We start from the raw sequence: 14,638 nt of genomic DNA, 5'->3' as shown, positions 1-14,638 counted from the left end.
ACCCAGATCTGTTCGGCTTCAAAGCTCCTGCTATTAACCCCTACACCGTACTATTTCACCTTACTAAATACAGTAATAATAGAGAAATTAGATTTTTTAAAAACATGAATACAGAGGACATTTTTAGAAATGCTTATTTACTATTAGTAAACTTTTTCATCAAAGGGTGAAAATGTTAGTAACTTAGAGGCAGGAGAAATCATCCTTGACTGAGGAGGTGACAGGAAGATGGATCTTTTAATTATGAGAAATAATTTTAGAAGAAAAATTTATGGGGATGAGAAGAGAGCATACTAGATATTGGGAACAATAAGACTAAAGGTACAGAGCTAGAAATATGCACACACTGCCAACAAAGAAAATAATCAACTTAGTAAATAAAAGAGGAGGTGGGTATTCAGGACGGAAAAGTAGGTCACAATTACATGAAGGGTTCTGAATTCCCATCTGAGGACCCCATAATTATTTTAGAGGGCAATGGTGCAACATTCTTAAATAGAGCTAAGAAAAAAATATGTTCTAAAAGATGCTAAGTTTTAGAGACCCTTTCTTTCAAAGATACTTTATAGCATTCAAACCTACCAACTTTCAGTGGGCAAGAGTAATTCAAAAGCACTGAGCCCAGATTAAGTCAATATTTCATCATCCTAATAGGGCTGCATGTTTAAGAGAGCACTAACATTTCTTTTTTTTTCTTTTCTTTTTCTTAACTGATTAAATCTGGACTTTATCTATTTATTTATGGCCATGCTGCATGGCATGTGGGATCTTAGTTCCAGACCAGGGATGGAACCCATGCCCCCTGCATTGGAAGCACATGGTTGTAACCACTGGACTGCCAGGGAAGTCCCGAGAGCACTAACATTTCTATTGGGTTGGCCAAAAGGTTCGTTCGGGTTTTTCCGTACCATCGTACAGAAAAACCCGAACGAACTTTTTGGCCAATCCCGGTAATTATGATCTTCACCCACTTAGAAATTGTTTAACTGGAAACTTCACAAGTGAGAAAACTGTGGAAGAGTCTAAGGAGTTCTAGATGCTCTTTATACTCACCTCAAGAGAAACAAGACCAGACACATCCTCAGGGATCTTTGTGAGCTGATTTGTAGCTAAATTCAATTCTACCATACTGGTCCAAGTTCCAAAATCCAAGGGAAGTGATGTCAACTGATTGTCCTGACAAAGACAAAAAGAAGCATTCAAGGTAAAACCACAAAATCAAAGCGCCATATGTACCTCCCTATAGAAAGAGAATTCTTAAACAGAAAAAGTCATTCCCTTTTTTGATGTCTAAATATATTGGATGGGCCACAAAGCACCTTTGGTTTTCTAAGTAAAAATAAAGGACACATTTTTTCATTTTCACCAAGAACTTTATTGAACAACGTATTCACCCTTTTGTTCCACTACGTTCTGCCATTTTTCAGGCAACTTCATAATTCCATCTTCCCAAAACTTTTTATGTTTTTGAGCAAAGAACTGGTCCAGGTGCCTTTTACAGTCTTCCAGGGAATTGAAAATTTTCCCATTAAGAGAATTCTGTAAAGACCAAAATAAATGGAAACCCAAAGGTGCAATGTCTGGTGAATACAGCAGATTAATCAGAACTTCCCAGCCAAGCTGTAACAGCTTTTGCCTGGTCATCAAAGAAACACGCAGTCCTGCGTTATCCTGATGGAAGATTATGCGTTTTCTGTTGACTAATTCTAGACGCTTTTCGTCAGGTGCCGCTTTCAGTGGGTCTAACTGCAAGCAGTACTTGTTGGAATTAATCATTTGGTTTTCCAGAAGGAGCTCATAATAGAGGACTCCCTTCCAATCCCACCATATACACAACATCATCTTCTTTGGATGAAGACCAGCCTTTGGTGTGGTTGGTGGTGGTTCATTCTGTTTGCCCCATGATCTCTTCCATTCCACATTATTGTACACTATCCACTTTTCATCACCCATCACAATTTGTTTTAAAAAGGGAACATTTTCATTACATTTCAGTAGAGAATCGCATGTGGAAATATGGTCAAGAAGGTTTTTTCGCCTAATTTATGTGGAACCCAAACATCAAAGCGATTAACATAACCAAGCTGGTGTAAATTATTTTCAATGCTTGATTTGGATATTCTGAGTATGTCGGCTATCTCCCGCATAATATAATGTTCATTGTTCTCAATTATTGTTTCAATTTGATCGTTATCAACTTCAACTGGTCTACCTGACCGTGGAGCATCGTCCAGCGAGAAATCTCCAGCATGAAACTTCGCAAACCACTTTTGACACGTTCGATCAGTCACAGCACCTTCTCCATACACTGAACAAATCTTCTTTTTGTATTTCAGTTGCATTTTTACCTTTCTTGAAATAATAAAGCATAATATGCCAAAAATGTTGCTTTTTTCAATATTCTTCTTATTCTTCAATATTAAAATGGCTACACAAAAATTCACCAATTTTGGTAAGTCTTTTTTTAAACGCACAATGACATGACAGCTGTCACATACAATCTAACAAAATTGTTTTGAATGAAGTTAAAGACAACTAAGTGCTACTAGAGCCATCTTACGGAAAAAACCGAACGAACCTTCTGGCCCACCCAATAGAAAGAAAAGAAAAGGAACAAAAACTCTAAGCCTCCGAAGTTTTTCAAACAGTAATTAGGTTTTTATTTTTAAGTCTAAACTAGAAGTTTGTTCCCTATGCGATTATCTGTGTTGGATATGGAAGAATACACTATACAGATGAACACTTAAGATTTCAAAGGTCCCAGTGATAAATATAATGTTTTTCTCACTTCACAGTAATGTATAGAAATCACTGAATAAAATCTGAATGTTCATGAGCACAATGGAAGAAGACATATCTAACTATAGCCCACAAGGAATCCAGATAAGCTCAGCAATTCTAGAGATGCTGAACAATAAAGTAGGAGAGGAAAAAAGTTGTAATAAGAAAGCAAATTAAATCATTAAAACACTAAGTCTCCATGATTTTACTTTAAGAATCCATACGAAAAGATGGTAAAAACATACTTATCATTAAATAATAAAAACAAATGATGAAACACTGTGATTCTAATTTTATTTAAAAATTAGATATAGCTATACACAGAAAATATAGTGAAATACATGCCAGTGATTCATTAGTTTTTTTTCCCCGCTTCCTCATATTCACTTATATTACCACACTGTTGTGTGCTCAGGGTATTTTGGTACTGAGATGGGACCATCAGTATTCCCTGTCCCAGTTGGGTATCAATGATATATGCCAATTTATTAACAGCAGTGGAATTTTAAAATTTTATGTCCTTTTTGTTCATCTGTATTTAAAATTTTTTCTGCAATGTACATTAATTACTGATCTCATTTTACACAAAATCATCCATAAGAGAAATCCCAAGTAGCAAACATCCATTGGAAAGCCAAGTTTTTCTTTTATTATAATATTTAAACTTATTACCTATTTAAACTTCTTATCTACCTATGCCCAAACTACTGATAGTTATTAGCACGATAAAGCATTTTCATTAAAAAAATTTACTACTGATGTTTATGTGAGGAGGAGAATGTCAGGCATCATTTTGACTTCTTTCAAGAAAAAGTTCTGTTAACCATTTGTCTCGATTTTGAAGAAAAATTAATTTCAAAGCTCTATGCAAATTTTTTTTAATCATTTCACTGAAAACAGCAAGCTTTTCCAAGCTAACATATTACAATAACATAATATCCATAAAAATGTTTAACCAAATGGGACTTCCCTGGTGGCGCAGTGGTTAAGAATCCGCCTGCCAATGCAGTGGACAAGGGTTCGAGCCCTGGTCCGGGAAGATCCCACATGCCATGGAGCAACTAAGCCCATGTGCCACAACTACTGAGCCTGTGCTCTAAAGCCTGTGAACCACAACTACTGAAGCCCGTGTGCCTAGAGCCCGTGCTCCACAACAAGAGAAGCCACCGCAGTGAGAAGCCTGTGCACAATATCAAAGAGTAGCCCCTGCTCGCCGCAACTAGAGAAAGTCCGTGTGCAGCAACGAAGACCCAGTGCAGCCAAAAACAGATAAATGAATAAATTTATTTTAAAGAAAATGTTTAACCAAATGAATACATGGACTGCTGTCTAAGCCTCGTATTACAAATTAAACATTCAGAACTAATGCCATTACCACTGGTAAACCTCATATATATAACCAGACTAGTTAACAGTACATTTTACTTGTTTAAGATTATAAGACTATTTTGAACTTCCACTGGTTCACTTATTATATACTTCCAAACAATTATAAAAGATACATATACTTATGAAGAAGTATACACAGAATTAAAAATTAGACTGTAGTTTAAAGAACCACAATTATTCTGAAATGGTTCAAAGACAAAAGGATGTAGTATGATACAATATAAACAACACTAAACCTGAAAGCAGGAAATCTGTGCTTCCTGGATTCCTACCTCAGCCATGAATTACTTATGTGGCCAATTATTATTACCTGTGGGCCTAAAGTTTGTTCACTACAAATTAAATCACTGGAGAAATCATTTTTCATTTCTTTCCTCCTTTTGCAATAAAATTCCTTTTTCTTATTACAAATGTGAAATTCATTCACTGTAGAGAATACAGACAAGTAAAAAGAAACTAAAAATCACCCGTTAGGAAAAAATATTTGCAAATCATCTATCTGACAAGGGATTAATATCCAAAATATATAAAGAACTCATACAACTCAACAGCAAAAAAACCCCCAAACAATCCAATTAAAAAATGAGCACAGGATCTGGATATTTTTCCAAAGAAGACATACAGATGGCCAACAGATACATGAAAATGTACTCAATATCACTAATTATCAGGGAAATGCAAATCAAAACCATAATGAGATATCACTTCACTGCTGTCAGAATGGCTATCATCAAAAAGACAAGAAATAACAAGTGTTGGTGAGAATGTGGAGAAAAAGGAATCCTTCTGCACTGTTCGTGGGAATGTAAATCGGTGCAGTCCCAATGGAAAACAGTATGGAGGTTCCTCAAAAAATTAAAAAGAGAATTACCATATGATCCAGCATTTCTACTCCAATGTATTTACCCAAAGAAAACAAAAACACTAACTCAAAAAGAAATATGCACCTTTATGTTCATTGCAACATTATTTACAACAGCCAAGATACAGAAACAACCTAAGTGTCCACCAATGAATCAATGGATAAAGAAGATGTGGTATATATATTCAATGGAATACTATCCAGTCATAAAAAAGTATAAAAACCTTGTTATTTGTGAGGACATGGATGGACTTTGAAGGCATTACGCTAAATGAAATAAGTCAGACAAAGAAAGAAAAATACCATATGATCTCACTTATATGTGGAATCCAAAAAAAACAAACAAGCAACAGCAATAACAAAAACCAAGCTCAGAGAGAAAAAGAACATATTGGTGGTTGCAAGAGGCAGGGGGTAGAGGGTAGATGAAATGGATGAAGAGAGTCAAAAGTACAGCATGGTGATTATAGTTAATATTGTATTGCATATTTGAAAGTTGATGAGAGAGTAAATCTTAAAAGTTCTCATCACAGAAAAAAAAATTCTGTAACTATGTATGGTGATGGATTTTAACTAGGCCTACTGCGGTGATCATTTAACAATATATACAAATACCGAATCATTATGTTGTACATCTGAAACTAATATAATGTAAGAGGTCAATTATACCTCAATAAAAAAGATAAAAAAAAAAGAGATCACCCATAAATAATTCTGATATTCAAAGATAAACATTATATTTTAGTAAACACTGGCTATATGTATGCATATAAATTTATAGATATTTAATATATAATTGAACACATTAAAAACAGCTTTTCAAAACAATGTGTACAAAGAGAATCTTTACATGCTTAACTTTTTCCTACTTAATAAATTGAGAGTATTTCAACTGGTATTTAATATTCCTCTAAACTAGAGTATTTGTAATTGCTTCATATTATTTCACTGAAGATATAGTACTTTTAAGAAATGAAATCCCTATTAATTTCAGTAAGTTGGTACCAGTTAAATGGAAAGCTCTGCAATAAATATCCCTACAACTATGCTTTATGGATATTCATGATTATTCAAACTGCTAAGGATATTGCATGGTTCTAAGCTATTTGTTGTCTAGCACAAATTGTCCTGAAGTATCCTTATTATCAGTTTAGATTCCCATCAGCAAGAAACAAGTACCCATTCTGATAAACCATAAATATTAGAAGTACTAGTCATAGTAGTTATTTTCCCCTAATACAAATAGAGGCTTACCTTCATATTCAGCTTACTTAATACTTTTGCTCTGGAGAAAATTCCAAATGGGATTTTGTTGATTCGATTGTGTTCCATGTTGAGGGAATAGATGGTGGAAAACTGAGATGGACCACCTACTGGATATAACTGGAAGCAGTTTCTAGCTAAGGTCAAACTATTCAGTTTCACAAGACTTGATAAAAGACTCTGTAAAAAAAAAAAAATGAAATAAACATAAGAATTAGAACTGTAACAAGACTTATTCTGTAGAGTACAGAGCAGCAGTCCCAAACAAATGCCTCAAAGGGCCTTGCAGGTAACAAATGACAGAGACCGGTTGGACCGGTTCTGTGATGCCTCACCTTGAGAAAAGTCACTCACTACTCAGCTCTAGCTAACTGTTGCCTTGCAGGAATGTGGAGCCAATGTAGTCAGATTTCCAGACTTTACAAAGAAACAGGAAATTCATTTACTTATATTAAATCTCTTGATTTTTATTCTTTGGCTTTAATTTATTTAAAACAGTCTACAGGGTAAAGAAAATATATCTGTGGGTAAGAGGTGTTTCATGAGTGGCTAGTTTTAGACTTCTATAAAAGCGGAAACATTGGTATCAGACAGTCCTGGGTCTGAGTCCTGACTCTGCCACCTGCTATGTGATCAGTCCTATCCAGGTCTTAGTTAAGTACCTATCTCTAAATTATTACTAAGGTTAATATAATGCTTAGCACAGAGTAATGTGTCATTCAGTAATTTAAATGTTCCTTTTAGGGATATTAAATTCAGAAGATAATATACTTCCTCATATTATATATTGCTTTTCCATACAGTAAATTTCTGAGGGAATATACATCTACCAAACAAGTATTTACTTAGCATATAACCCCATATTCCCTCTTACTTCAGTCTCCCACCATGTAACCACAGTGCTAGGTGTTATAAGAGTCTCTGCCATTAAGAAGACTAAATCCCACTTAGAGAAATAAAGCACACAGATAGGAAAAAGAAAATAATATATAACTGTATGTAATCAGTAATAAAGTATACAGAATAGGCTCTTGCTATTCAAAGTCTGGCTCAAGGAAGAGCAGCATCAGAATCCCCTGAGAGCATGCTAGAAATGAGGACTCTTAGGCCCCACTCCTATAGAATCATAATATGAGTCTTAAGATTCCCAGGTAATCTGTATGTTCATTAATGTCTGAGAAACACTGGTGCAGGCTATAAAGTAGTTTTATATCCTGGCCCTATCTTTTAGTAGCTTGTGACTTTGGGCAAGTTATTTCTCTGAACACTAGTTTTATTCATTTGTAAAATGATGATGCCTTATTTTATAGGCTATAATAGAGTTTTTTTAAAGCAATAAAAATATATAAACAGCTTTACAATACCTCGCATTATAATAAGTGCTCAAATTTTAAGTCACTTCTTTATTTAAATTCAAAGAAAAGAATACTGGAATAACCAGAAAAGCAAGAAGAAGGCTGAGAGTCTGAGAGTGTGCCAGATCTTAAAGGATGAAAAAAAATTTTAAATACTCAGAGAAGCAGAAGAAAATATTCTGGATTGATGTAAAAGCCCAAGCAAGGAGAAAACAAACATTGTGAGGTGTGTGTTTTAAATAATGTTCTAATTTTGGCTATCCACCATGAGGAAACTGAAGACTTAGTACCTGAAGTGTCAGCTGTGATTTACAAGGCCCACTGAAGGAAAAAAATAACTATATAATTGAAGTTATAATTAGTGAAGTGAACTGAAACTTGTCCTTTATGATGAACATGAATAAGCTACTCAACATTTGTCAATTGCTATACACAGAAAAAAGAAAGAATAGAGAAAGAGAAAACTTTCACGGCAGTCAATTCAGGGAAAATGTCTACATCCTACTTCACTGTAAATAAAGGAGTTCTATTGAGTCTCATGGCAAAAATGTTATTTTTATTATTCTTAGAGCTGACTTACTTTATTGAATTGATATTCTTTTATGAAAAAATGTTAACACCTGAGGATATTTGAAAAGGGGCAACAAGAATGCAGCTCTCCAACCTTTCCATTCTTAGGTCATGCTATGAAGCTTTGGGGTTGCTTATCATTGCTTTAGAGTCAGGCACATCTGGGTTCCCATCTCACATCTTCTACTTACCAGCCTTGTGATCTTTGGTGAATTAATTAGATAATATATCTCTCACCATATTTCCAGAAAAAATATTTAAGCGTGACAAATTTGGCCAAAAACATGACTTCTCTTAAGTCTTATTTCCCTATTTGATGCGACTACCCCAATAACTAGTAGGATTATAGTGAAGATGTAAATGGAATAATACATGTAGAGCTCCTAGCTTTATGCCTTGAGTATATGTGCTTAAATTCATTAAGTTCTTTCTCCTTTTGTGTTTATGTCTACATTAAAACTAGTCCATTTTCAGACAGTCTTCAAATGGAGAAGTAGTCATTTTGCCAGCTCTGATTTCAGCAATATAATGCGCCCCCAGTGAAAACCACTTTCCTGATTTTTCTTGCCAGCTTGAACGTCTAAGTGCTGTTTAATGGATTTTATTATTTTTCTTATTGTGATTATAAACGCAGATAATTACACATTTGCATTAAGAATACACTACTTCCAAAGCACATAGACTACTTTTAAATAAAACAATATTTTCCAATATTTGAACAAGGCCAATCAAGGATTTCTCCCATAGCTTCTCTATCTGAAAACAGGCCTGTTTAAATACACATACACCCTTTCTTCCACAGCCAATCTGAAGAGAGCTGTCTTCTTTATAATTCTCTTATCAAAAATAAATCCTAACTTATTTCAGTAACAAAATATTATATACTTAGCACGTGTCTTTATCCTAAGAGGTTTCCAATAATTATGTTTCCCTTCAGTAACAATAAGACTGGATATATAAATAAATATTAAAATTTCTCACTTGGTGAAACTTGATATACACCCAGTCTTTATATTTAGGCATACTGACATTGTAAAAGCAGTCAGTCTTACTTAAGCTCACAAATCACATCTTAAAAAAATCCCAACAAGGTCTAATTAATATGCTAATTATTTCCCTTATTATGGATATGAATTACTGTTAAAAAGAGGATGACATTAAACAGTAGAACCTCATCCATTCTGATCACTGTAAATTACCACCATCACAGAAATTTAAAAATCCAAACAGTCTAGCTGTCAGGGCGATATCTACAATCTGTGGAGTCTAATCCTTATCCCACTTAAACTACTACTAACAATAGTACTCTTTTGCCACAGGTGATATACTGTCATAGTAGTTTTAGTGAACTGGTCCAGACTAGAAACTACAATCCTGGGAAACTCATTTTTGTACTCTAAGTTTTTTCTGAAAACGCAAGCATCTAGATTAATAGGAACCAAATTAATAGGTGCTACTTTATTTCTGTATGCCTAAGAAACAAATTAATTAAATAAATTTATTTGATAAACTAATTGCTACAAACCTAGAGCCTCACCTACTCAAATTGTTCATTATAAATCAAAGCATACATCTGAAAAACATTCATCCAAAGCACCTTTATTCTTAATTCAAATACACACACACACACACACACACACACACACACACAGAGATGGGAAAATTAGTAATAATCTAAACATAATAGGGCTACTTATATAGTTTTAATTATTAGAGAAAAAAGACTTTGCAAAGTTCAATCAATCCATAACTCCACAATTCCATTCTTTTGCTTGTTAGAATACTACAGTAAGATATTATGCTTGAATAACTACAAGCAAACTTACTAGTTGTTGGGTACGCTAAAACAGCAGGTAGCAAAAGAAGAAATGGCAAGAGTAAAAAATAATAAAGTTGAGAAAAACAATTTAAAAAAGAATATTGCATCTTGCCCAATTAATCTCTATGCAAAAGTGAAAATATTTTTCTAACAGAACCAACAAAACCCAAATTTAAAATAATGTGTTAAAAAAAATAGCAGATTCTGGTGACTGGTATTGCTAAACAGGCTTTAATGTTATTGTATAAGCAGGGCAATAATTTGAGTCACAGGCATGTTGCAGCTCGTGTTAATCTGGATAATAAGTAGTATATTCTATATAGTCATTCTTTTATCATCTTTCTACAATATCTTTTTTCTTTTATTACTGAACTGGGTGGGGTAGCTGAGTTTTAAAACCAGCTATACAACCTCTCCTCAATGGCTTTTATTGTCAAGTCCCAAATGACATGAGAAAGATTTACATGGTACTAAAGCGGAAAGTAGAACACTGATTTTCCACCTTCCTTTCTGTTCCTATAATCATATCTACTCTTTCTTTTTTGGAATTTTTATCTTAGTGGTGGGCTATATGTCCACAGCATACCCATTATTTAAGCAATTTCAATCATCATATTATTTACCCAGCTGTAAAGATTGACTAGTTTTCCCTTCATTATCTTGCAGGCTTGTTTCAAGAGTTTACCGTAATCCACTTCTTACCTCTGGTAAAGTAGAAATGTTATTGTTCTCTAAATTTAATTCTTCAAGTGCACTGCATTTTGCCAATGACCTGGGTATTGCTGACAGTCTGTTATATCTCAGACCAAGACGACTTAAACTGGACAGGTTTCCTGTGAACACACAAAAAAAGGGAATTTCTTTTAATCCGATGAGCCTGTCACTGTCCCAGGCTATCAACCAGTATTTATGAATTACTTTGAAGCACTATTTTAGCAAGATCCTTAACTTTTTGTACCAAGAAACTGCACACTACACTCTATCAATTAGGATGAAACTGAAACCACTTTCGTGCCCTCTTAGAGAAATAATGAAATACACAGCTATAAGTCAATTTTAAAAATCAATTATTGTAAAGTATTGTCATACTTTAATAAAAAAATAACCTTTAGATAAGGCCTAATTGAATAACATCAATTAGTAAAACATCAAGTAGTAAATATTTTAAATTTATAATAGTTAATCCCATTTGTATCTATGCGATAGTGATCCAATATAGAACAAGTGGCTATATATAAAAATGTACATGTAATTTTGAAGAAAAAATTTTCAAATTTCTAAAATGGTATTATTTAAAATATAAGATGCACAACTATTTTGTGAGATCAGAAAGGTTCGATATTTTCCATGAATTTAAATATAAACATTCCAAAATTTCTCTAAAAAGTTGACCTGATGGTAAAAAAATTTCTCTAAGTAATTTTTTACAAACAGAAGTGAAAGTTATAGTCTCTCTTATTATCTAAACATATCCAGCTTGAGCATATTAGCCACTATTGAATAACTAAAATAAGCAAAGCATAAAAATAGACATTTTCTACTTTTATTGCTAAGACCCATGGCAAGCTACATGTAAACTACATGGATGAATATGATGATATCTGCTATCATAGAAGGTTTAAATCAAATTTAATTTCCCAAATATACATCAGAAAATAAGTTCATTTTGATAGCAAAAAAGATAAGAGTAATGAGAATTTAGTTCAATGTATTTCTTTGCCATGACTGGTTAATTTCTTTTCTGATTCCACATTGCAATTGTTGCTATAACGTTTTTAGTTGGGCTAGGTTAAAATGTTAAATGTAGCCTCTAGTTTTAAATTAAACAGTATCACCAGTATTAGAAATGATAGGCATACTTCATTTTACTGTACTTTGCTTTATTGTGCTTCACAGATACTGCAACTTTATGTATTGAAGGTCTGTGGCAACCGTGCATTGAACAAGTCTGTTGGTGCCATTTTCCAATATCATTTGCTCACTTAATGTCTCTGTGTCCCATTTTAGTAATTCTTGCTATATTTCAAACTTTTCCATTATTATTATACTTGTTATGGTGATCTATGACCAGTGATCTTTGTTTTTGTTTTTGTTTTTGCGGTACGCGGGCCTCTCACTGCCGTGGCCTCTCCCATTGTGGAGCACAGGCTCCGGACGCGCAAGCCCAGCGGCCATGGCTCACGGGCCCAGCCACTCCGTGGCATGTGGGATCCTCCTGGACCGGGGCACGAACCCGTGTCCCCTGCATCAGCAGGCGGACTTTCAACCACTGCGCCACCAGGGAAGCCTGACCAGTGGTCTTTGATGTTACTAGTATAATTGCTTTGGGGTGCCACAAACTGCACCCATTTAAGACAGTGAACTTAAATTGATAAATGCTGTGTGTATTCTGTCTGCTCCACTTACCAGCTGCTTCCCTGTCTCTCTCCCTCTCCCCTAAGATACAACAATATTGAAATTTGGCCAATAATAACCCTACAGTGACCTCTAACCAAGTGAAAGTTAGAGTCGCATGTTTTTCACTTTAAATAAAAAGCTAGAAATGATTAAGCTTAGTGAGAAAGGCATGTGGACAGCTAGGTTGAAAGCTAGGCCTCTTGCGCCAGTCAGCCAAGTTGCAAATGCAAAGGAAAAGTTCTTGAAGGAGATTAAAAGAGCTACTGTAGTGAACACGTGAATGATAGAAAAGGAAAACAGCCTTATTGCTGAAGTAAAGAATGTTTTAGTGGTCTAGATAGAAGATCAAACCAGCCACTACATTCCCTTAAGCCAAAGCCTAATTCAGAGCAAGGCCCTAACTCTGTTCAATTCTATGAAGGCTGAGAGAGGTGATAAAGCTGCAGAAGAAAAGTTAGAAGCTAACTGAGGTTGGTTCATGAGGTTTAAGAAAAGAGATGGCTCTCCATACATAAAAGTACATGGTGGGCTTCCCTGGTGGCGCAGTGGTTGAGGGTCCGCCTGCCGATGCAGGGGACGGAGGTTCGTGCCCCGGTCCTGGAAGATCCCACGTGCCACGAAGCGGCTGGGCCCATGAGCCATTGCCGCTGAGCCTGCGCATCCGGAGCCTGTGCTCCGCAACGGGAGAGGCCACAACAGTGACAGACCCACATACCGCAAAAAAAAAAAAAGTACAAGGTGAACCAGCAAGTGCTAATGTAGAAGCTGTAGCAAGTCATCCAGAAGATGCAGCTAAGATAACTAATGAAGGCGGCTACACTAAACAAGGTTTTCAATGTAGACAAAACAGCCTTATACTGAAGATGCCATTTAGAACTTTCACAGCTATAGAGGAGAAGTCAATGCTTGGCTTCAAAGCTTCAGACAGGCTGACTCTCTAGACTTCTAGAATTAGAAGTGGAGCCTGAAGATGTGACTGAATTGCTGCAATCTTATGATAAGACTTTTAACAGATGAGGCACTGCTTCTTATAGATGAACAAAGAAAGTGGTTTCTGGAGGTGGAACCTACTCTACTGGTAAAGATGCTGTGAAGACTGTTGAAATGACAACGAAGTATTTAGAATATTACATAAGCTTTCATTGATAAAGCAGCGGCAGGGGTTTGAGAGAACTGACTCCAATTCTGAAAGAAGCTCTATTGTGGGTAAAATGGTATTACATACCATTACATGCTGCATGAAAGGAAAAGTCAGTCAATGCAGCAAACTTTATGTGGTTTGATTTAAGAAACTGCCACATCCACCCAAGTTTCAGCAGCCACCACCCTGATCAGTCAGCAGCCATGAGGACCAAGGCAAGACCCTTAAGGCTCAGATTATGGTTAGTACTTTTTATCAATAAACTATTTTAAATTAAGATTTGTACATTTTTTTAGACATAATGCTATTGCACACTTAACAGACTACAGTACTGTATGAACATAACTTTTATATACACTGGGAAACAAAAAATTTGTGTGATGCTTTATTGTGATATTCGCTTTGTTGTGCTGGTCTGAGATGGAATCTGTAATGTCTCCAAGGTATGCCTGTATAGAAGTGGATGCCTGTGTCACACTTAACTTTTTGGAGATAAATATTTTTATGCCTTTCAACTTTCAGCAACTTTCTGATGTTTGTCCATTTCTTTCTTTTTGCTTTGACCATTTTTCAAAAAGTTGCTGTACGAATAATTTTCTTTCTTAGATATGTCTAACATTACTCCAATATTTACAGAAAATATATATTAGCCTATAGAATAAGTTAAGCCTTAAACCTAGGAGGGCAGTCACCATGCCCCATATTCCTTATCCTGTTATACTCATTTGCATCCTTCCCTTTTGCTGAAGAAAACAGTGATCAAGATTCTAAGAAATGACTAAATGGAGCTAATTTTTACCCTTTACATTTTCAAGAGCTAGTATTGCTATCAAAAATACTCTGGGGAGGGCTTCCCTGGTGGCGCAGTGGTTGAGAGTCTGCCTGCCGATGCAGGGGACGCGGGTTCGTGCCCCGGTCCGGGAAGATCCCACATGCAGTGGAGCAGCTGGTCCCGTGAGTCATGGCCGCTGAGCCTGCGCGTCCGGAGCCTGTGCCCCACAACGGGAGAGGCCACAACAGCGAGAGGCCCACGTACAGCCAAAAAAAATAATAAAAATAAA

At 35.5% G+C, this 14,638-nt stretch overlaps 1 protein-coding gene across 1 annotated transcript in view; it reads right to left on the bottom strand.

The window, feature by feature from the left end:
- Positions 1-14,638, bottom strand: part of SHOC2 (SHOC2 leucine rich repeat scaffold protein) — a 70,691-nt gene that overhangs the window by 5,073 nt on the left and 50,980 nt on the right. Inside the window, exons 4-6 of the mRNA XM_024756056.1 lie at positions 10,742-10,872; positions 6,287-6,475; positions 1,054-1,176 (exon numbers count right to left, since the gene is read on the bottom strand). Coding sequence (XP_024611824.1) covers positions 1,054-1,176; positions 6,287-6,475; positions 10,742-10,872 — 443 coding nt within the window. The remainder of the gene's footprint in view (positions 1-1,053; positions 1,177-6,286; positions 6,476-10,741; positions 10,873-14,638) is intronic.

This window comes from Neophocaena asiaeorientalis, unplaced genomic scaffold (assembly GCF_003031525.2).
Source record: "Neophocaena asiaeorientalis asiaeorientalis breed wild unplaced genomic scaffold, Neophocaena_asiaeorientalis_V1.1 scaffold85, whole genome shotgun sequence".
In the NCBI taxonomy this organism is placed as follows: domain Eukaryota; kingdom Metazoa; phylum Chordata; class Mammalia; order Artiodactyla; family Phocoenidae; genus Neophocaena; species Neophocaena asiaeorientalis.
Note: the sequence above shows the minus strand (reverse complement) of the source record. Positions and strands in the feature narration are given on the sequence as shown.